Raw genomic sequence first — 22,391 nt, forward strand, 5'->3', positions numbered from 1 at the left:
CTACCACGTAGCAACCTTGATCATCCTCAACGTGGAAAGTCAACCTGGAACAGCATCACTAGCTTGTGCTATGCTATCGGTGCATAATTTTCAACAACAAGAAATGTAAAAAACAGGCAAAACCCAACAGGTTGATTCATCTAGTGGTACTATCCAGGATCAGGTAAGGAGTAAAACCACAGCTCAGCCACGATAAACATCTACATTAATGTGTTATACTTTCAGAAGTCTTATTTCCCACCAATTCCAATTGCAGGCTGAAGATAACATTTTGAAAACAAGAGCATCAAATTTAAGGTTCCTATCTCATATTCTCTTTTTCAGAATGGCCTTACCTCTCTAACATTTTAATAAAAATAAGAAAACTAACTCCCTAAAAACAGCCAACATAGCTGAAATGTTCATGTTAAATTTCTCTAAGTTTTTTCTATAGTGACCAGTCTCTGGCTTAGCTCTTCACTCTCTCATCAGAATTCTCTCTACATTTTATTAGGAAATGATACCCTTTCTTGCAGATCTGAGGTCATTCTCAGATTAAACCCTCTTCTCTTATCAGTATGGTAACTTAATATTCAACTCCTCGTAAATGGAGAAATAGCTTTGGCTCAAGAAAAAACAAATGATGTTCACTGCACCTTGTAATGAAGGCTCTTGGGGCTCTTGAACATGAATAGATTTAAAATCCAGCTGCATCCTTGGCAATGCAAAGATAGTTTCAGTTTCATGGTTGTAGCTGGAGCCACCTCTGAAACCACTTAGCAAGCTTGAGCTCTTCACCGTTGTGCTGCTCTCTGGGTTGTTAGCATCAACATTTCGAAGCAGGTTTAACTCTACAGGGAAAATGGGAAATTCCTGAATTCAGTAGTCTTTATTATAAAAAAGTTCTCGTCAGCACAGAGGGTGACACATTGTCATAAAATACATCTCATAATAACAAGGAGGAAGAAATAGGTGCCAGTACCATAACATCTAAGCGCTCCTAGGAATCTTGGTTTGTTTTTTGGAAGCTTAAAGTGCAAATTTTATTCAGCTGACCACCCTATTGCAACTCTGTTATAGTAATGAGCTTTCAGGTAAGTGAGATATAGACTGTATGGTTTCAAAGTGTGCCCTTTGTGTTTGAAAATATGGTAGTACTTAAAATGAAAATAAATGTTTCTGATTAATACAAGTAATACCTAAATTCACCAAGGCAGCATTGCTGTCAGAAATCACTGTTGACCAGGCATTCAACTTTATCACAAGACTTTTACCACAGTAAACATGCAACATCATTTGAATTAGTTTTAGTTGTTAAAATTGTTAAGGAAGTTAAGAAATGTTACTATTTCATTGTAAAACTGCTGGTGTATGATTATTAAGAAAAGTATATCCTTTATCCCAAATGTATGGCTACAAAAGGTCAAACAATCAAATGTTGTTGTTTATATACCTAAATGCTCCGCATGTAGCAAACCAGGGCTACATAAAAACATCTAACAGACAGCACCTCTATTTCTGAACTTCAACCACTACATCCTGTTGTATCTTTCAAAAGAAATAAATATTAGTATAGTATATCAATAATTTTAAAATATTTTTTTCAAGAAACTATCATCTGCTCATTTCTCACTGTATGCCATATTCTGTTATTCACCCTGTCACAGAAATTCTATTGATATCATTTACTGATTCTACAGTTTGTGTTACTGATTCTACAGTTTGTGAATGAAATAGTGACAGCTGTATTTTAAGATTTAACATTATCTTGAAAGTTTTATTTTCCAATTAACAATGATTTAAAGATAGGATTCAAAATTTAAGACTTAGAAGCAGCTGAAGGTAGGAAAGCTTTAGGCAGATGAGTAGTTTTTAAGTGTTCATCGTAAGTGGTGACAGAAGCCTAAATATATTCCTACTTCAAGGTAATCCATAAATCCTTCATATACAGTGAAATATATCCTGTTACAAGATCACAGCTGGAAGCGAAACGAGAAAATTTTCTGCGTATAGTGAAAGAGGAAAAGCCTCTGCAATGCCAGATACATAAATGTCCTGTACGCTAACAGAACATTTTGGCTTTACTGCACAGTTTGAAAAAGGACTTAGCTCAGTAACACCTCCAGCTGTTCAGCATATTGCTGTGCTTCATTCCACAGTTCACCGTAAGGTTGTCAAGAAGAAAAAAATTCCATTATTTCAAATTCCCTTCTTCCTGTAGCCCACTTAAAATTTAGCAGCTTTTAAACAGCACAATCTGCCTGGGGAAGCAGCTCACTCCCAAAACTTAATGAACGCGACTCTAACCTTCATTCCTTGTGGCTGTAACGTAATTGAACCATTCTTTTACGCTGGCAACTCCGTGCGGGGGGTTTTCATGGCGGCGCCTCGTTATCTTTGTGATTGTTGCCATGGGGCTTTCAAGGGCTCCACACGGTTTGGTGACCATAGTGTTATGGCCCAAATGGAAGTCCAGGGTTTGCACAATATACGTGGAGTGTTCACTAGTACCTGCATCGAAGGTGTGGGTGGTGTGGGAGGAGACAGAAAAGAAAAATGGAAAAAGCAGCTTGGTAAGGGTAGTAGGATTTCTCCTTTCACTCTCCTTGCACAGGTATTTAATATGAATAATTAGTATGCCAGTGGCATTAAAAACTTGCATTATAAAGTTTGCAAACAACAGAAAAATTAAATCCTCAGTAGCTACAGACAGTAAAAACTTCTCAATGTGAAGACAAATATAAGCAATAAGACCATCAAAATTCATCATACAGAAACAAAGGACTACATAAACAGAGACATGCAATTAACAGGGCAGACAATCCACTTTGTAGGCATATTATCAAGGACATATCCAATATATTTGAAAATGTACTTTGTACTATTTCACAGATAAAGCAAATGGTGGTAAAGATGGAGAGGGAACAGATTATTATTTTAGGTAAATGGTATATTTTCTTTGATTTCTTCTTACATATCAATATATTCTCTAAATTCCTTTAAATTCATTTTAAGTGAGGAAATTTTTTAAATTACCATCTTCCCAAACTTTCTGGGCTTCTGTCCAAAATGCAATATTGGGTTCTTCGAGGTGAAATAAGGCCCAAGATTTTGAGCGGAAATTAGGCCCATGAAAACATGCCAGCGTCATATGGTTTCCATGCAGGCTCATGGATCCTCCAAATTGCATTCCATCTTCTGGCAATGGCATCTGAAATAAGGATATATGGCACCCAGAGACCACTTTCAAAACTCCTGGCCAATGGCGATGATGGGCCGCATCCAAGACTAGAAAGTAAACATGCAATAGCAAGAAACAACTTTAGGAAACAGAAAGATACAGACTAGATTGCTGTCATATTTATATTTTTAATAAAACATGGAATTATGAGCAATATTTTTAATCTATTTCATTGACACCGCTTCATCTTTGTGATCTAAGGTGGTTTTAGCTTAAGAGTACCTTGAACAAGTATACTCGGAAATCAGTGACTCATTGTGTTCAGCCAAATTATGGTTTGAGCTCATGATTAATAGAAAGAAGAACATCACACTTTCACTGCTACTCAAAGTAGAAATATTTTTTATGAAATAGACTTTGAAAAAACTATTTCAACTCTATTGAAATAGTTTGAAAATTGAAAAAAAATTGATTTTTTAAAATAAAAAGACATATTTTTAATTAAAACCTAAAAATAACAGTAGTTCATTATTGTACCCCAGGTCTAGCAAAGTACTTGAGATATTTGCATTCTTCATTGAAAGGTTATTGCCAGCCCAGATTTACAGGAAAAATGTACCCAAGAAACTATTTCAAGTCAAATAGATATACTTGCATGTATAAAGTTGCTCAGATGAATTTTTGCAATTAACACATAGTACTTGGGAAGTATACTATTTTTTGCACCACTTACATTGCTCATGAGAGCTTCTCTCTAAGTTGTTGGCCATTGTCTTGGGAGGGAGATAAGGAACAGGTCCCCAGGTGGACAAAGCTCGCTTGCTTGTATCAAACTGCTGAGTAAAGAACTCCTGGAGTTTCATTGCTATTTTTATTAGGTCTGGTGTAGTCGATCTTGAAATCATCACTTGGAAGATATCCCATTTCAAGTCCCCATGGACAAATATCTCACTAGATATTAAAAATAGCAAGAACATTAGCAGTTAATCTGTTTCCTCCTGACAACAAAAAACCAACAACAAACCCTTTGCTTTCTAGCAGACGTTTACTTTTTTTGGTTAGCAATACCAGACAGAAGACACATAGGCAGAATTTGACCTCATCAAACATTATACGTTTTAAACACAGGAAGCAGTATTACCTTTTATCAGAGATGCTCGAGTCCAAAGCATTGTACAGATTAATTTTCCATTCATCCTGTAGTTTAAGATCAGCATTACTGAAGATTCCCATTAGGATACTGGACCCCATGTAGTCAACACGTGCTTCAGTAGAACCCATGGTAATTTGAATTTTATGACTGGGCTGTTGGTTTGGGTGTTCAGAAATATGAGCTGAAATAGAACCAAAGCAATGCAGAAGTATAGCATTAAAAATAAGAAAAATCAGTTTTTCCAGTGGTATCACCCTTACACCATCCACCATGATACAGAGGGACTGAGAAAGCCCTGGGCTTTTTTCCAGATACATGGGGAGGTCATGACTCTGGTGTAGCACCAGAAAATCCAGCTTCTTTCTGAAGCCAGTTTTGCATTTCCCAGACTGTAATCACTTCTGAAATTCTAGGAGGAGCTGAAATGCTATCAAATCTTTCAGTTGCTACCTGTCCAGACAGCTGAAGGTTGCATAACTAGATAGGGTAAGTTTAAAGCAACCCTGAGACTGAATCTGCCCTTGATCAGAAGGCTATCCCCTTCAATTCAGAGGGTGTTTCATAGTCAGAATGCACAAGAATCCAAAATTTTTACATACTACCAGGTTCACAAAGCGAGGTTCTTTAGTTTTTCACATTTATTGTCTGGAGTATATACTAATACCAGGCAGCTTTCCAACTTACCCACCATCTCCAGGGTATTGACATCTATGGTACCTCCAACAACGCCCCCTCTGGAGTCCAGCTGTGATCTTCCCAAGCCAACAGACATGCTGATTTCCCGATCTCTGCTACTACCCACAGACAGACGACCCTGGCTTTTCAAACCACTGGTGGTCCACCTAGACGAGAGGTGAAAATAGACAACAATTTTCCAGGCTGTCAAAAGAGAAACTGAAAATTATTTACTGGAAAGCAGTAACGTGGATTAGGTAGATGGGATTAAGATCTACCCAGGATTAAGCATCTACCCAGCATTCATGAGGGGCTTCAAAGTTCGAAACTGAAAAAGTTAGGATTTTAAAGCTAGAAGGCAAAAGGCTGTTGTCTGTGGAGAAAATGTTTTGGGTTTTTTTTCCCCCCAAAACAACACTGTCTGTTAAAACATGGTTGATCTTGTTTTATACTTACGTAGTATTGCCCATTACATTGCTCATATTCATTTGAACATTTAATTGTTTTAGGTTCATAGCAAATACAACCAGTGTTTCCCATGGTGTTCCTTGCTGGCTTCCAGCCTTATTTGACTTATTAAATGGAGTTGATGTTTTTGAGACAGTATCTAAACAAAAAAAGTAGACAAAAACTTAAATTATTCCACATGCTACGAAAAACCAGCAGATTATATCCATTGTACATATCGCAAAAAGACAGACTAACACCATATTTAAGGAGCACCACAGAACTATGAGTGAGGATAAGTGAGGACTAGAGGATTTGCAATATATGTTGCTTTAGTTGCCACAGAAATTGACTCATTTTACACATTTATTTTAAACATTTATTTTTACTAATATCTTTAAGAGAAATTATTTTTAATTTGCAGTCAGTCATGCAAGAGTACATTTTAAATTATTTAGTTGTTTAAAAATACCGGTGTATTCACAAAATGAATTATTAGTATTTGAGTATTCATGTGGTAGTTATTTGCACAAGTCAGAATTTCAAGTATTAGGGTTTTCCTTGCTCTTCTCACAAAACTGGCAATACGCTTAACAAGCATGTGCAAAATTGCATTTCCTATCAACAAGCCACTCTACCAGCCATAATCCTTCTCCAACTGTGTCTTCTCCTAAAAATTGTTCATATAAAACATCTTGCTTGTGTTCTAAATAGACAAAATACCTGTCCTTTCTTTTCTCACATATTTTTCCTAAACTAAGCACCATACTTCTAAATCTCCTATCTATATCTAATGTCGTAAACATCCCACACACCCAGTGCTACACTGCTATAAGATACAATAACATTTGTAGTAAAAGACATTAAAAGTTACTTTATTATATTTTATTATTGAAACTACCCTTATTTAGACCTCTCAGTATGAGCCCAAAGTCTCAGATGAAATGAAATAACTGACCTCACCTGTGAGCTGTGATATTAACCCTCTGCTAAGAGCCTGGTAATTGCTTGGATGAGAACTGAGAGCCAAGAAGGTGACAATGCAATCAAGTCAGCCTGGAGAACTCATCGAATCCCAGCTAAACAACTCCTGCTCTCATAAAGGAAATGACCATTTCATAGAAAGTACGCTAACAAACTACACCTTGATTCGTCCATTTCCAACATTTTCCTTTCTCTAAACCATTGACTCTCCACTCCCAGGCACAGTGGAAAAAAGTATGGTTGCTTTCTACAAAGCAGTAACAACATACTCTTTTCATACAACCAATGGAAATGCTTTAAAAGACTAAAGAAATCATTGTCTACTAACCTCTCTGAGGCACTGAAGAGTCAGACACGCTCCTGGATCTTGTCACAGCAGGAGACTTTAAGCTATGAGATGCTGTCCCAGGTGACATACTGCTGCTTGCGTTATGTTCACTAAAAACATTAGGTGATTGTGCCATGTGTGTAAATGAAGCAGATTGGCAGGGCTGCTCCCACGTCCTGCAGTATGCTTTCCGTGATGATTCAGGAGAAAGATGCTGGCTTACCCCTTCAATTGAATCTGGTGTTCCAGGACCCGATGCTACTAGAAAAAAAAGCAGCAGCACGTGAAAGGCAGAAAACCTATTTAATTTTTGTTTAACAATATCCTCCCATATACTAAGTAGTATTTAGAGAGTGTTAGAATATATTTCATTTATCATAACTAAAAGTTTTCTACTGTATTTATTAATATAAGCTCTTGAAATAATTCAATGTCCTACCTCAGAAATTTTCCATTTCTTTCTAGGATTTTCTATTAAACTTATTAGAGTGACTGCACATGGAGTAAATTATAATACATTTATATCTCATCACATATGTAACAATACACAGGCAATAAATGTTTATAAAATTCCTACTATAACCCCTTCTACAAAAAAGTTTCTCATGATAAGAAGCAGTATCTTACCTGGCAGATTTATTGTTTGATCACCTAGGAAAAGCCGTCTAGCAATGCTTCTCCTGTACCAGGCCCTTGGAAAGGCTAGAATCTCACTGAGTCGGCGCATATCATATTTAAAAGAAGCAGATCCTATATCACAGACAGCTGAAAAAGAAAAAGAATACACACACAACTGTAAACTCTTAGTAGTAACAGGTTTTGTTAACCAAATCTAGTTAATAGGTGTTCAATATAGTCAAATATTTCTTTATCTAGCAGTATAGTCCTTGCTGTAATAAAAAATAGTTTTCCTGAGGTGTTGCCATTTCTCCAAATCCAATATTAGATATAAACACATTTCATAAAGGCAAGGTGGAACCAAAGAATGTAACTGATGTTGGGTCCTACTTGTTTGTATGTGCCTCAGACTCCTCATCGCTCTTTTTGATGACCAGCAGTAAAACAGATTCGGAATGGCGACAAAGTGAAGTGGCCTATTTAGAGTTTGAGGATTTTGAAACTACTATTTTAATTCCAATGATACATGACAGTGAGGAATAAATGACATATTTTAGGAAGAAGGATTTGGGGGGGGGGGGGGGAAGGAAGAACTACTGGTATAGCTAATATAAAAATATTTACAAGCTAACCAAGCTACTGAGTTGGTCATTGAAACAAAATATGTGAGAACAGATTAGCATTACATGTTCCATCTCATTGCCGTGTATGTCATCATATATTACCACACCGCGGTCATACAGACTTTTGGGGTTCTCAGGAAACAGGGTTAAAAAAATGAAGGCATAGATATTGCTCAACAAATAATAATATTCAAAGACTCTAGTCTCTCATGTACAAAGCTGATGTATACTATGGGATTTTATACCTGAAGAAAAATATCCATTGTGCCATTAGATGGAAAATAACCCCCCTCTTTTGCATGCTAAGACCATATAATACAGTTGACATACTAAGATTACAACTAATTAATGACTCGAAATCACTTCCTTCTGATAATACTCAACAAATACCTGCAATACAACTAAAATGACATGTAACTTAAAGCTGACTAAACCCAAACAATTTAGGCGTTCTCTCTTGTGGCTTGGCCCCAGCTAACAGCCAAACACCCACTGAGCTGCTCACTCATTCCAGTCTCCTGTGGGAGAGGGAGAAAACAGGAGGAAGGCAAGGAGACTTGTGGATCGAGGTACCAACAGTTTAAGAGGGAAAGCATAACCTGTGCATGCAAGTGAAGGAAAAAACCCTAAGAATTATACACTGCTTCCCATTGGCAGGCAGATGCGTAGCTATTTGCTGGAAAGCGGGGCCTCAGGACACCTAACAGCTGCTTGGGAAGACAAATGCCATAACCACCAATATCCCCCCTTCCTCTTCCTTTTGCTGAACTTGTATTCTAAGTGCAACATCATATGCTATGCAATATCCTTTGGATCAATTAGGGTCACCTGTGCTGGCTGTGTCCCCTCGTCGGTAGAGTGGGAAAAAGAGGTGGCCTTGAGGCTGTGCAAGCACTGTTCAGCAATAGCCAAAATTTTGACTAAAACTTTACAGTATCAATCCCTACTTCACCCAAAAAGAGCAAAAATTTTACTACACACTACAAGTAGATGGCTCTCATGTAACATCTACAAAAGCTGCTGAGAGTAAAGTTATCACTGGAACAGCAGTTCTCTAATTAGCTGAATAGATGGGATTCAAATGAAACAAGCATTTACCAGATATGTTTATCAAGGTAGTATCTATCTTGCTGGTAGCTTTGCTGGCAGACTGACTCTCAAAAAAGGAAGAACCTCCCGAACGCCTTATTCGTGACAGGCTGACTTTCACAAACTCAAGGTTAATGCTCAAAGAATCCTTTCGGCCAGTGACTGAAGTTGGCTCGTCATCCACATTACCTAGAAATAGAAAGCAAAAAGTTTAGTCTTTTGTGACCTTTTCAAATCTTCAGTTTAGAAAATTGTGCCAAACTTGAACAGTGTTCATTAAAACAAACAAAAACTTGTTCTGTACCTAAGGCTCCTGATCCGGGGGTTAGAACAGTAACAGCAGATTTTTGTTTTCCAGCTCCGTATGGATGGAACACGTAAAGGGAAAAGTCGGACATACAGGCGGTAAAGCTCAGGCCTGAAGAGCTGCTACTAGAAGTAGTCAAGTCTGACTGACTGCTGCTGTGCCGTGTTCTGCCAAGAGGGCTGCCTAGTCCAGGTGACGAACCTGAAGTAAATTTTTTTTTTTTTGGCAAAAGTTAGTTTTAGTACGAAAGCATTTTCAAATGTGAAATAATACTGACTGTTAATAGCAATATTAAACAGACCAAATGCACATCAAGTTATGCCCTTGTAGTAGCAATGTAGCTTTTAAGCTACATATCTACATGTAAGCTACATATCTACATATCTATATGTAAGCTACATACATTCTATATGTATTGGTGCTAACCTTTTATAAGGGATAACTCACTTAATGCAAGAAAAATTTTAATATACTGTATCTGCGCAAGCTTTTATGGGAAACTGATACAACATGAAGAAATCCTATTGCACTCACTAACACATAAATGTCTAGCTTCAAGGTGTGTAAAAGCTTCTCTTCTGCTCTAATTTCACACAACAAAGATTATATTTATGCTACACGCTGTATATAGTATAGACATTCATATCTATATTACCTGGTGCTCCAGATTTACTAACGGAATTCTTTGAGCCACTCTGTGAAGTATTGCCACCAACTGACACGTTTTCCGACGGGTACGTTGTGCCTAATGTTTCCAGTTCTCCTCGGTTTGAAGAGAAAACAAGATCCAGGGAAGGCAACTTCAGCATACATTCAACTCTTGATACTGGCAAGCAACTGAACTTGATTTGAGAGGGCTGAAAGACAGAAAGTAAAACATTCAATGAACAAATATGAAATACTAAAAAAATCCCAAATTCGGCTTATAAAGTGCCATGTATTTATTTTTTACATCTGAGCAAATTACAGCCTTTTTAGAGTGGTTTTAGAATTAGTAAGATAACTGTATACAAGTTGATATAGATACATTAATTTCAGAGAATCCCTCCAACACCAGGGGTATTATTTTGACCAGTTTTTCAAAAACTCAGACGCAGGAAGCCTGGATGCTGCAGAGGACATGTACATCCCCCTCTCTTCCTCCTCCTCCCCCAGTCAATTCATAGCTCATCTCATGCAAAACCTACACAGAATCACTTGAGCTGATGCTGAAAGCCTCAGCTCCCCTCACCACATTCTTGGCCAGATGAGTTTGCAAGTAAAAGTTGAGAGAGGCTACAGATTGTTGTGGTTAATTTTCATAAGTGTTTAAAAAAAAAAGGCATCTGTTAGAATACATTGTTCAATTTGGGAACATAATCAAATTTATACCAGGAAAAAATGCCATTTGAGCAAAGTGGAAAAATATAATAGCAATGCTGAGATCAAACTCAAGTGCTCTGAATCACTCTGCAGTAGCACTTTTCTGTCTTACACATGTAAAAAGCCCAGACACATCAAATATTAAGTAGTATGAACAATACCCTGCAGATAACTACTACATCCTACATTTTACATATAAACTGAGAAAATCTTTAATTATTATTTTTGTTTTGTAATGGTACCTATACGCAATGGCTAGCAGTACTAGTTATGACAGATGTTTTAAAAAAAAAAGCCCAAAAGAGACAAGGAAGAAGTAATGATGAAAAATGCTCAGAATTTTTGTGACTTCTGAAAATAGCTCATTTCTTTGGTCTCCATGGGACTAAAATATCTCAGAACTTGTGCTGAAATAAGTCCTATTTTATCATCACACTAGACATTAATGTCTCAGAAAGGATATTTGAAAATAATTTTTTATTTTTTAAAAAGCAAACTTAGAAGCATGGATTGTCTTAAAGACTGTGACTGAAGTTATTTCCTATACTGAATGTTGAGTTTAAATCTCACCTGAACGCGTACATAAACCACCACATCTACAGGGAAGGATGAATATGCTGATGTCGAGGATGATACTAATGATGTTGTGGACTCTTCTAAGGGATCTTGTATATCGAATTGTCCCATGTCTTCATCCTGTGAACTAACAGCTTTTAACAAGTACAAGAACTCATTAGAAAGTGGAATTTAAAGGGAAGAGCAGCTCAATGCCACCAGAAGACAAAAACAGAAAAAACGTAGAGTATTAGAACACAAATATACAACTTACCTGTGTAATTCCTTTCAATGGGTGTAATCGGAATGGTTTCGAGAGCTTTCTCTAGAAAGTCCAGTAAGCACGGACTAATCACCATTTCCTCCGGCAATGACTGGAGAGCAACCCATGCATACAGTTTAGCAGTTTTCACTCCACCACTTCCTTTTCCTTTGGCTGCAACATTGAAAAGATAAATTTGTCTAATGTGATACCACTCAACAGTAACCGATAAACGTTAGAAGATACTTCATAACTAACAGCTGTTTCCTCTAATTCTCTGTATCATCATCATCTAAAAAAGCATAAATCAGATCAGTTAGAAAAAATTAAGCCATAAGTTTTCATTAAGAAAATTGTGCAAACCCAACAATTAGTCTGTCATGCTTGACTGTAATTCCATTGCACATGTTCTTGATCAAGCATTCTTATGTCATTGTCACCACTTTGCTTTTTAAAAAATAGCGCTGAAATCAGACACACACAGTTCTTCTCCAAATACACAATGTAAAGTAACCACAGCTGACTGGAAATGAAAGTGGAATTAGGAAAAACAAATATATGACCCTGGGAAGAATATCAGTTTAAACTGAGAAAATACATCAAAAATTAAAACTGTAAATGACAAGTTCTACTATATTTATGCAAAGATTCTAAACGAGCATTTTTAAAAGCTTGGAGCTAGCCAGAGTATAAACTAATCAAAAGATTGTTGTCTTCTAAATCTGTGGAAGCAGCTAGGCACTTGGATCCACGCTCACCAAAATACAAATATACACAGAAAATATTAGTACCACCTCAATTACTGTCTGTATGAATAAATACAGCTATTAGAATGGAGATAAACAAAGATACTGATTTTAAATTCACCAAGAAAAATATAAACATTAGCAACTAAAACAAAGCTTAAAAATCCTTTTATTTGCTAAAACCCTCAAGCACTGAAATTTTCATTCTATGCAAACTATTCTGTCTAGTGTGTCTGACTAGATTGTCCTGTCTTGCTCTGACTGGAGACCAAAGACAATAAGATAAGGTGGTTTCCATTCCAGAGGAAAAGTAATATAAAGAAAAATAAATGTGTTTCAAAACAATTCAGAACTACTAAATATTTATAAAAACACAAGGCATAAAGAAATACAGTAATTGCAATCCCTAGTTTTGGGAGACATTTACATCATCATACAAATACAATTTCCGTAACACCCCCCCCACCCCACCCCCACCCCCCCCCACCCCCCGCAAACGTAGAGCTTAGAGAAAACCAACAAGACTCAGTAACTGGACTTGACATGGTAAAAATTAAAAGGCAAAGACTGGAAAGAGGATAGGAAAATACAGAGCAAAATTGAAGAAAAGTACAAACCAAGATTACAGAACATTCGGTAATCGTAACGGACACTTAAAAGAGTAAGAGCTCATGGTTCAACAGCATAGATAATTGAGGAAGGCGTCCCCATTTCACTGTTCTCTCCCAGCATCTCTGCTGGTTTCATTAAAAAAAAAAAAAACAACACACAAACAAGAAACACCCCACACACTTTTTTGCATTATTAATTGTGCCTGCTCATTAACTTTTGACAAAATTTTGGCTTTGTTTTTAAAGTTATATTCAAATGCTGAAGGAGAGAAGAGTGAATCTCAGAAGCTGGAGGTGCAATCTACATACCTCTAGATCTGACATGATGTAACAATGGACTCCTGCTTGAAAACAGGAATCATTGGAGATAAAATAAAACTTTAAGTATTAGAACTCATATTACTCTAAATTATGGTTATTTAAGGGCCTGCAACACTTGAGGACACTAGTCTGGTTTTTTGATTAATACAGATACGTCTAAACAGCTGCTTCTGTACTACAAGAAATAACCCAGTTCCAGAAAGCAATAATTTACGCATTACTTGTGTGGCAGGAGGCACTTAAGAGCTGAAAGTATTCTCTGAATAGTGTAATGTATGGAAGCAAGGATTCATCTGAATTTTTTTCTTGGATTATGAAGAATAAAGCAGTCAGCATTCATTTTTTATACAGACACTTAAACCCTGTTTTCCAGTAATAAGCATTATTTTGTTAAATGAGAACAGGTAGAAGGCAGTGACAGCCCGTCACTGGGATATGGTGACTAGGACAGAAATATTATCCAGACTGGTTCGGCAAGAGATTTCTAAAAATGCAGCTTTATGAACTGCATTCATGCTTCTGGGATCAGGTTTCCGCAGCCAAAGTTAAGACTCGACAAATCCAGTGCACTTCAGGTAATGCACAGACAGATCTAAAGCTAGTAGATAACATGAAGGATAGATAGATATCCATGATAGTTTTAGAAGGTTATCGTCTATAAGTACCTGATGGGATGGGTGGGGGTTGGGGAGGAAGTAAGGTGTTAGTCTTGCTGTGGATAGTGCTAGATAAAGGAGGAGGTGTGGCAGTATCTTTCATACCATACAGCTTGGACTCTTTGGAAAGGGTTCTTGGCAAAGAGGATCCTCGAGAAGTATTTGGCGATTCAGTCTTTAAAGTCTTAGAGTTGTAGTGCAACTGGAAAGTAAAGACAGATCAATTTACTTCATACAAGTAGATCAATTTCTATACAGCAGTTTGGTGTCATTCCTCCCTTTCAAAAATTTTTTTTGGTCATTCTAAGATAGATTACATTTCAATTCATGTTCTACAGATATAGCTGGTGCACCTAAAGATCTGGAATCTTTATACAAAAAAAAAGATAAATTAATACACTAAAAAAAAATTTAAAAAAATAATGAAGGAAACAGAGAAAGAGAGGAAATGAACTATTTAGGAACACCTAAAAGCTTGCTCCTCTGCTCTGTTACATCATACGCATCCTGTGCTACCAACTATTTATTCTTGTCCACATAGCTTTCCGTCTTACTGCACTGTGGAACTATTCCACTACTAAACAATGTCATACAGAAAGTTGCATAAAAAATAGAAATAATAAAATATTCCAAGAGTTCACATCTCTTATTGTGTGCATAATGCGCTATCAATGAAAATACAGAATATAACAAAAGCTGTAGAGAACGTTTAGTTATTCCTAAATTTTACTGAAAGCAACGGGCAGAACCTGGAGCACAACTGCTATCCCTGAAGATACCCTGGAATACTGGAAAATGGACACACGTAGCCCTTCCACGTGAAAAGGCTAGAAAAGCCAGGCTGTTTCAAGTGAGGAGCATTTGATTTATAGCATTGCCTCAACTGAATTGCATGAAGCTTCCATGCAGCAGTGACCTATTTTTCCGGTTCTTACTCAACAGGATGTCAAGTCACAAATACAAGGAACATTTCTGTTGAGACCCTTTCTTACTAGAATATAGAAACAATGATTAAAAAAAAACAAGGGAGTGTACAGTTTCATGGTATTTGAGAGAACATTGTCTTAAAACCACACAGTTTTTACACCAAGACTCTGACTGCTCTAATAAGCAACACAGCAGATACAGTAAAAGTGGGCCAACTACTAAGCTGCCCTTCCCATGAATTACTGACAGAGAACATATCTTCCTTTATTTAAAAAGGGCATACAATATAAATTTCCTGTCAGAGAAGAAAATATCCAAAACAAATGTCTAAATTTAGACACCAAAATGTTAATGGAACTGATTTCTTATAATTTTTGTAATACCACATACACTGTTTGTCATGGAGCATCATCTGACATAGTTCTGGTTTTGATGGTACGTACAAGATATTGTTCCCTCTCCCCTTCCTCCCAAGAAAGTGAGGGTTAAAACATCTGTCAGTTTCTAATGTAGTATTACAGAAATCATTATTCCTATTATAGCAGTATCTATGTAACTGAAAAAAGATTTTGTCAAGGTGTTCTGTATATATGAACTTGTACACACAGTAACAATGTATTTGCTTTGAAATCATACGTGAGCAGAGAGAAAGAACAAATGCTTCCCTGTCGAGTTATACACTCCCTTTACCTTTACATCCACCCCAGGAATATAAAACACCGTTGTTTCCACATCGCTAGATTTTGTCTGTAGAGATGATGGCACTTTCTTGCCAGCAAGTAAGTGAGTAGTAGATGCATAATTAGTTTGAAATTTTTTCTTTTTTGAAGGAGACTCTTGATCCAAACTTCTGGAACTCCGATCATAGCTCCTAAAATAAATACACTGCATGTTATTAAAGCACGCTTAATAGTCATTATTAAGAGTATATTTTTTAGTATTAAAAAAACCTAGTGATGTCTAAAACAAGTTTGTAGTATCGACTGTATAGGAAGCATTTCAATCTCTGCTTTACTCTATACTTTGTGACCCTCTTTCTGTCTGCCCACTCTGGTTTCGTGATTTTCATTATGTGATTATTTCAGGCAGTAAAATCTACAAAATTATTGTTACGTCATTAGAGAAACACCTTGCAATGCTTTGTATTCTTACAGTCAAGTTCATCTACATTACCCAACGTGACCTGTGAAAACTCTTTGAGATGCAGAAAACACTTCTCAATTTTCCTTTTCTGCTGTAAAGCCTGTCTTCATACGCATTCTTATGAGATTCTTTTTCCTTCTGTATCAATTCTTAGAAAAAAGTGTCTTGGAGAGACAGAAACCAAATTGCTTTCTAATTACAGATCTCCTACGTATAACTGTCAGTAAGAAAAAGTATTTCTCATTTGTTCCTGTTTCTTACAATTAGAGTTAAAACAAGTAAGTCTCATTTCTTTATACTATACTTTAAGAATTATCTCTGCGGACAAATGTTTCTTAAAATTCACCATATTATTAATAAACATATCAAATTTTAAGAAGTAAAGTGGCCATTACATCCCCAATCACATACACATGAAAAAAGGAGAATTTAAAAACTGAGGATGAGATGAAACCTCATTAAGATCAGAAGTAAAGCACTTCTGTTGCCTCAGATTATAAAAAAATGCATTTTATTAAGATACATACATAACATCAGCATGCTTTTACACTCAGAAAAATAACAGGAGCCCTCAGAGATCGTGAGAAAACACACTAGGAGCCCCACTATTACTCAAACCATTATGTGGATTCACTACATTGTAAAGTTACTTTTTTGGAGGCTGAAAAAAAACAACCACAACCCCAAACAAGTGCTTTGAAAGCCTAACATTTTGTTTATCAAAGATAAAACAGGATTTAAAAAATAAAAACAGAAGAGGCATACGCTGATTTCTGCTAAACAAATGCAACTCCTCATGCCATACTCGGCGATAACAATTGCGACTTATGGTGAGGCTATGAAGTAGTGATAATTACTACAAATAAAGTGATAGTAACAAACTAACACATACCTTTTCTATGCTTTTCAAACAGGTCAGTGCTTACAAGTCATTAATTATTGAACATATGGTCATAACTTAAGCGATGGAAATATCAGATGGACTTAACAGCTAAAGCAGAATAAAGTACTCCTAGTTACCTTATGCAGTACAGGGTAACACGTTTCTTACCTTCGTAAACTGATGTCGTCATGTTCTTGCTGAAGCATTGTAGGGTGCAATACACATTTTCCACAATCAATTTCAACCCTGATATCAAGTTCAAAGTCAATATTTCTCTCCGTGGTTGTGCCAGTCATACTTCTGTTGGTAGGTGTTGTTGGCCAGCGCTCGGTGAACAGTTGGTGGACAGCAGCGAAGCCTGTTGCTTTCTTGCGAGAGGTACTCCTGTAGATTGGGGATTAGATATTAGCATGACATTTACTGGAACAGATGGTAGGAGGCATTCTTAGACTATGTCCACACTCAGTATATAATCTTTTAAGAACTTTTCTGGAAAAAGCCTTACGTGATACACAGCAATACAGTCATCCGTCTTCTATTAACACATTACCAAGTATCCTTTCTTAGAACAGGGTACTACAAAGAACTAAGCCTTTCTTAAATTCTCAATCAAGAAAAGGAACAAAAAGTTATATACAATAGTTTTAATATTTGTAAATATTTGCATTATTACATGCACTTTGTGGAGGTATAATCACTGGATAAAACTGAAAGTTATGCTGTATTTGACAAATCTGGCATTTGGTCCCACTAAATCCTGCCTCGTGCCTCAAAAAACTCACTTTCCAAGTTCTTTTATTCTGTGCCAAGCCCTGAAATTTCGAACAGTTGCTTCCTTTCCAGATCAGAATTCCTCCTTCCCTCACAGTCGAGCACAACCTCCCCTGCCTTCCACATACATACTTCAGGCAAAATTCAATCCTTCATCAGTTAGAGATTTTGTAGCTTTAAAGTCAGTATTTCAAGTGTATTTTTCTAATTTCTGTGTTGCTTATTAGCACCATTACTTACGGCGGTTTCCTACAAAAATAGGGCCTCTCTCTGTCATGGTCATCCTCCTTCTCAGAGTCCTCACTGCTTGATGATAAGCTGTCATCCCGGCGTCCTTCTTCAGGCTGGAAGGGAATGCCGGGTGAGAAGACTACTGGAGTTTTGGGTGAACCAAATACCGAGCATGAGCCTTCACTAGTAGATGAGTAATGGGAGGGACCGTCAATAGTTACAGACAAAAGGTCCATTTCTGTCTCCTCTGGAAACTGATTATAAAAAGACAAAAAGATATTAAGTTTCCACAGATATTGTTTGCATTGAGAATGCATTAGATAGCTCTGGAAATAAAAAAGCAAGAGTGCTATAAGGAACTCTCACTCCCAAGTTCCTCATAATACAGAGACAGCAGGTGTAGAAATTGCAAGACGGATTATGAAAAAGAAAGACATGAAAGTGTGGTAGGGAGACTTTTGCCATTGCCTAGTGATTGAGCTCAATCCGTTAGCTAAATACGTATCATGCTCTGATCAATTCACATGATCAGAAGAAACGGAAACATTTCATTTAAAATTTAAAAATATTTTGAAAGAATAAAAGACAGCAAAAATTATCATGAACCTTGTAGAGGGGCGAGGTACCCAGGAGCGTTAGTGAGGCGTGCATGCAGAACGCTAACACAGAATGTACGGCACCGGTTTGCAGTTCTGGGCTGTGCTCTTGGGCGAACGTGCTTTAACACGAAAAACTTCAGGCCAAATTTCCAAAAGGGGCCTCCTATTTCTCACATAACGCACGCCACAAGCACCACACGAGTAATTTTTGAACGTTAACTTAATATGTGTGTGAACACGTTAGTTTAACACCAGCACTGCCTATGCAGTGTTACTATAGAGCTACACAGTCGTCGTCTGCAAATTCAAATTAGAGCTTTGGTGAAGTTAAGAAATGGCATTATAATGTCACAGTAAGATTTATTTTGTTTAAATAGAAAACATTTGATATATTTGAGCTTTTGATAGCATTTTGCTATGCCAACAAAACAAACTAACTGGGCTTATATATAACAATAACAAAGGTAGGATACCTTTTAGATATGAACATACTTAAATGTGCAAAACACATTTCTATGTTTCATTTCCACCTCTGTCTCAGAAATAAGAATTTATTTCCTGGGAGTGTGAGGTGAGTTGGAAGGGAGAAAAGGTACGGTACTATCTCTTGAGTCCGGTTTTTTGTTTGGTTGGGCTTGTTTTCTTTGGTTTGGTTTTTAGTTTTGGTTGGGGTTTAAGGAAAAAAATAATCTTTACTAGTTTCCCTAAACGTGTTTTTTAAAGCAGTTAAAAACTCCACTATTTGTTCTCTGGGTATCAAGTTTTGACACATTCCCTACTCACTATTATTTGAAAATGTCTTACTCTGCATTAAATATAGGAATTCCAACAGAAATAAAAGTGTGAGATGTCCTCCCACCTAGCAATTATTCTGTACTGGTGTTGATGCCTGCCATCTTGGCACAAAGTAACAGATGAGGACACCTGCACACACACACACACACTAAAATCCTCTTCTAAAGCACAGTCTCAAGGCTATACTTCCATCTTTTTACATCAGCCTTGATCAGAGTCTTCATAAATATACAAACAAAACTCCAATAATTCATTTTACAAAAACTACCAAGTTTTAGGTCTATGTAAGGGTGTAGAAACACTCTGGAAAGTGTTCGACAACCAATTATGTTCTTTTGCTTACTTTACATATTTAAATTTAATTATTTTAAAATTTGATATACATTCTGTTTAGCTGAGAGCAAAAGAGATGAAACATTGAGGAGCAGCTCCCTGTGAGATAAATTAGTTCTCTGGCAAAGAATACTTGCTTCTTCTCAGAAATACCTGAAAATACCCTTCCCCTGGACAGCTGGATTGTTGGGCAATCCCCAAAGCTGTTTTATTCAACTTAATTAGAAGTGAAAAAAAATATATAAATTAAAACAATTACAATAATCTCAGCCATGCAAAAACAACGTAATAGGAACATTTTAAAAATGAGTAAACACAGCAACGAACACACCAAAGATGCAACAATCCATTTCAAAGACACAGAAGGATATATCTGTAGGGCTACAGCAAGCTGACTAATACCCATTTCCAAAACACTAAACAGTCAAACCCAAAAAATTCTAGATGATTTTTTGAACACTTCTGATAAAAGTAAAACTACTGTATTACTAATATGTGTGTCGGCCTAAAAAAAATATACCATTTTCAAGTATTTTCCCTAGTATTTCAATTAGTTTCTGTGTTAAGAAGCCAAAATACATCTGTCTTCTATCAAAACAAATCTAGCTTCCAAGAATACATCCATAATTTAACGTGCACACACATATACACACAAAAACATACAAGCAATTCAGGTCTGCCTAACTATACCTATGTCATGAACTTGTGACTAAATGGCACAGGGAATATAATTATATGGCATATAAAGTAATTCTTACAGAATCCTGTATGTTGAAAGTTACTCTTGGCCCAGGAGATGCAGCATCTACACGGATATCTGGGAGGTCTTCACTGTCTCCTAGTCGAGAGCTATAAGCAAAACCAAAATGCAACAGCTTGTTGAGTTTTACTATGGGATTTTATGTTCATGCAAATAGTTAACTGCAGAAATATAATACAATAAGAAAGTACAGTCAGTACTTACCATTTTGTTACAGAAAAAAGTATAAAATTGTAATTGAAGCGCTATGGGTACACGAAAAGGAAAAAGGAAGGGGAGAAGGAAGCTACGCATTACTTGGTTAGTAGTCTATCACTAGCCAATCTCTGCTTATTTCTTTACGTAAGTTTTTCAATCCTGAGGCAACGTGTAGAAATTATAGGAAAATAAGATATTCAGGATCACATAAGACAAAGCAAATTGGCAGATTAGGTATTCTCTGATGCAAATGAAATTAATAGTTCTGAAAACACCCTTAAGTTGTTGTAGAAGTGGAAACAACCTCTCACTTGACATACTATTAAGTCTGTCAAAAAAAGTTTCAAAAAAAAAAAAAAAGGTGAAAAGTTGCTTTTTAGAACATGTCTGTCTACTAAAGTGACCTGCTCCTATCCAGTTCTACCACACAGAGATGCTGAGGACTCTGAGGGCCCAAGTCCAATGTTTCTTCTGTTACATATGCTGCTGCTGTTATCACATATCTCAAATCCCCAGAAGCTTACCTCGTTCTGTCCATTCTCTTCAGAGGTGGTCTTCCTGATGCTGAAATACTCTTAGATCGGCTATAGCTGGGTTTGTAGCTGAGACCCCATTTGTCTTTCAAGGAGGCAGCCTAAAACAAAAATAATATTTAAATTCAACAGTGAGATCACAGAGAAAAACTCTGGCAAGCTAAAATACTATTTTACACAGGTGTGCCAGTAAAGTAAAAAGATTTTTTGTTCCTAATAGTTAAATTGCATCTCATTATCAGCATTTGCCAGCATCTTCACCCTGGCTCTGGATACATGTTCGCTCTTCACATTTGCTGGAATTGGTAGTGTCCTGTTAGCAGGCCCAGAGCTAATAATCTGACTGCTTCGACATCCTTTCTAGCTACCACTACAGTAACAGAAGTACACGAGTTAAAATGAGAACACCTGAGGAAGGGCTGCAAACAAATTACTATTTGAAAGATCTTTTCATATTAATGAAGCATCCTACTTGGAGCTCATGCACTAGGACACACTGAAAATAACGTCTTACCAGGTTTGTTATCAGGGTCTGGGATAACAGCCACATATGTTTGTGAATTACCAGCAACACTGCTTGGTTTCTTGTCCAGTTTCTTCTAGCGTCTATCCTTAGTATCTTGTTTTTATTTTTACATCACCTAACTCTGCAATTATACTGTTTATTTATACATAGAACACACTTATAGCAAACACACATGCCAAGTGGAATACAACTGGTATCTGTCATTTGTCCCAAGCAGTTAGTATACTTGCCTCAGCATCTGCATTCATCAGTCCAATAAGAAATCATTTTAAAGTCTGCTAAGAGAAGGACTAAATGACATCTTCAAATACACGTTCTCTATTTCTTGTGAGTGTGCAAATAAACCCATTTACATTATAGTGTCTGTGATATTTCCATTTTCCTACCATAATTATTACAAGGGAGAAAAATCTTTCCCTGCCCTTTCCTAAAACTAAACGGGTTGCTGAACTACGTGATATTCTTAACCTTCCTTTTTGCTTACTAACATTTTCTTTGCTTTAATCAACATGCAGAAAAGAACTATACAACGCAAGTGCTATCATTTTTTAAAGCAACTTAACACTGCTCACCCTCATACTGGATCTACGTAGCTTTTTACGAACATCTCGGCGGATATCATTCACAGCCACCGACTCCAGTTGTTGATAGCGCTGAATCTCTTGATTTATAGTTCCTTCACTTGCACCTAATTTTCTGGGGATAAAATCATGGTTGAGTTATCTTACAAAGATTTCAAAATTTGTTGCAATGATGTTCTGTTATCCCTGGGAATTATCCCATTTTCTCAGTTTT

The 22,391-nt window shown here is 36.7% G+C and overlaps 1 protein-coding gene across 11 annotated transcripts in view; it reads right to left on the reverse strand.

Annotated features, from left to right (window-relative positions):
• BLTP1 (bridge-like lipid transfer protein family member 1) overlaps positions 1-22,391 on the reverse strand; it is a 115,056-nt gene that overhangs the window by 3,352 nt on the left and 89,313 nt on the right. For 5 of the 11 annotated variants that reach the window (XM_054823258.1, XM_054823250.1, XM_054823251.1 and 2 more), the window contains 22 exons: positions 22,169-22,292; positions 21,062-21,171; positions 20,338-20,428; positions 19,733-19,795; positions 17,862-18,106; positions 17,019-17,234; positions 15,515-15,695; positions 13,907-14,099; positions 11,576-11,737; positions 11,317-11,456; positions 10,040-10,241; positions 9,382-9,585; positions 9,087-9,266; positions 7,375-7,512; positions 6,748-7,008; positions 5,445-5,595; positions 4,998-5,155; positions 4,302-4,494; positions 3,894-4,111; positions 3,016-3,267; positions 2,287-2,490; positions 636-830 (listed from right to left, as the gene is read on the reverse strand). In XM_054823258.1, the coding sequence (XP_054679233.1) occupies positions 636-830; positions 2,287-2,490; positions 3,016-3,267; positions 3,894-4,111; positions 4,302-4,494; positions 4,998-5,155; positions 5,445-5,595; positions 6,748-7,008; positions 7,375-7,512; positions 9,087-9,266; positions 9,382-9,585; positions 10,040-10,241; positions 11,317-11,456; positions 11,576-11,737; positions 13,907-14,099; positions 15,515-15,695; positions 17,019-17,234; positions 17,862-18,106; positions 19,733-19,795; positions 20,338-20,428; positions 21,062-21,171; positions 22,169-22,292 (3,881 nt within the window). The remainder of the gene's footprint in view (positions 1-635; positions 831-2,286; positions 2,491-3,015; positions 3,268-3,893; positions 4,112-4,301; positions 4,495-4,997; positions 5,156-5,444; positions 5,596-6,747; positions 7,009-7,374; positions 7,513-9,086; positions 9,267-9,381; positions 9,586-10,039; positions 10,242-11,316; positions 11,457-11,575; positions 11,738-13,906; positions 14,100-15,514; positions 15,696-17,018; positions 17,235-17,861; positions 18,107-19,732; positions 19,796-20,337; positions 20,429-21,061; positions 21,172-22,168; positions 22,293-22,391) is intronic. The other 6 variants (XM_054823254.1, XM_054823253.1, XM_054823249.1 and 3 more) reach the window with 6 other exon arrangements.

Source organism: Grus americana, chromosome 4 (genome assembly GCF_028858705.1).
Source record: "Grus americana isolate bGruAme1 chromosome 4, bGruAme1.mat, whole genome shotgun sequence".
Taxonomy (NCBI): Eukaryota; Metazoa; Chordata; class Aves; order Gruiformes; family Gruidae; genus Grus; species Grus americana.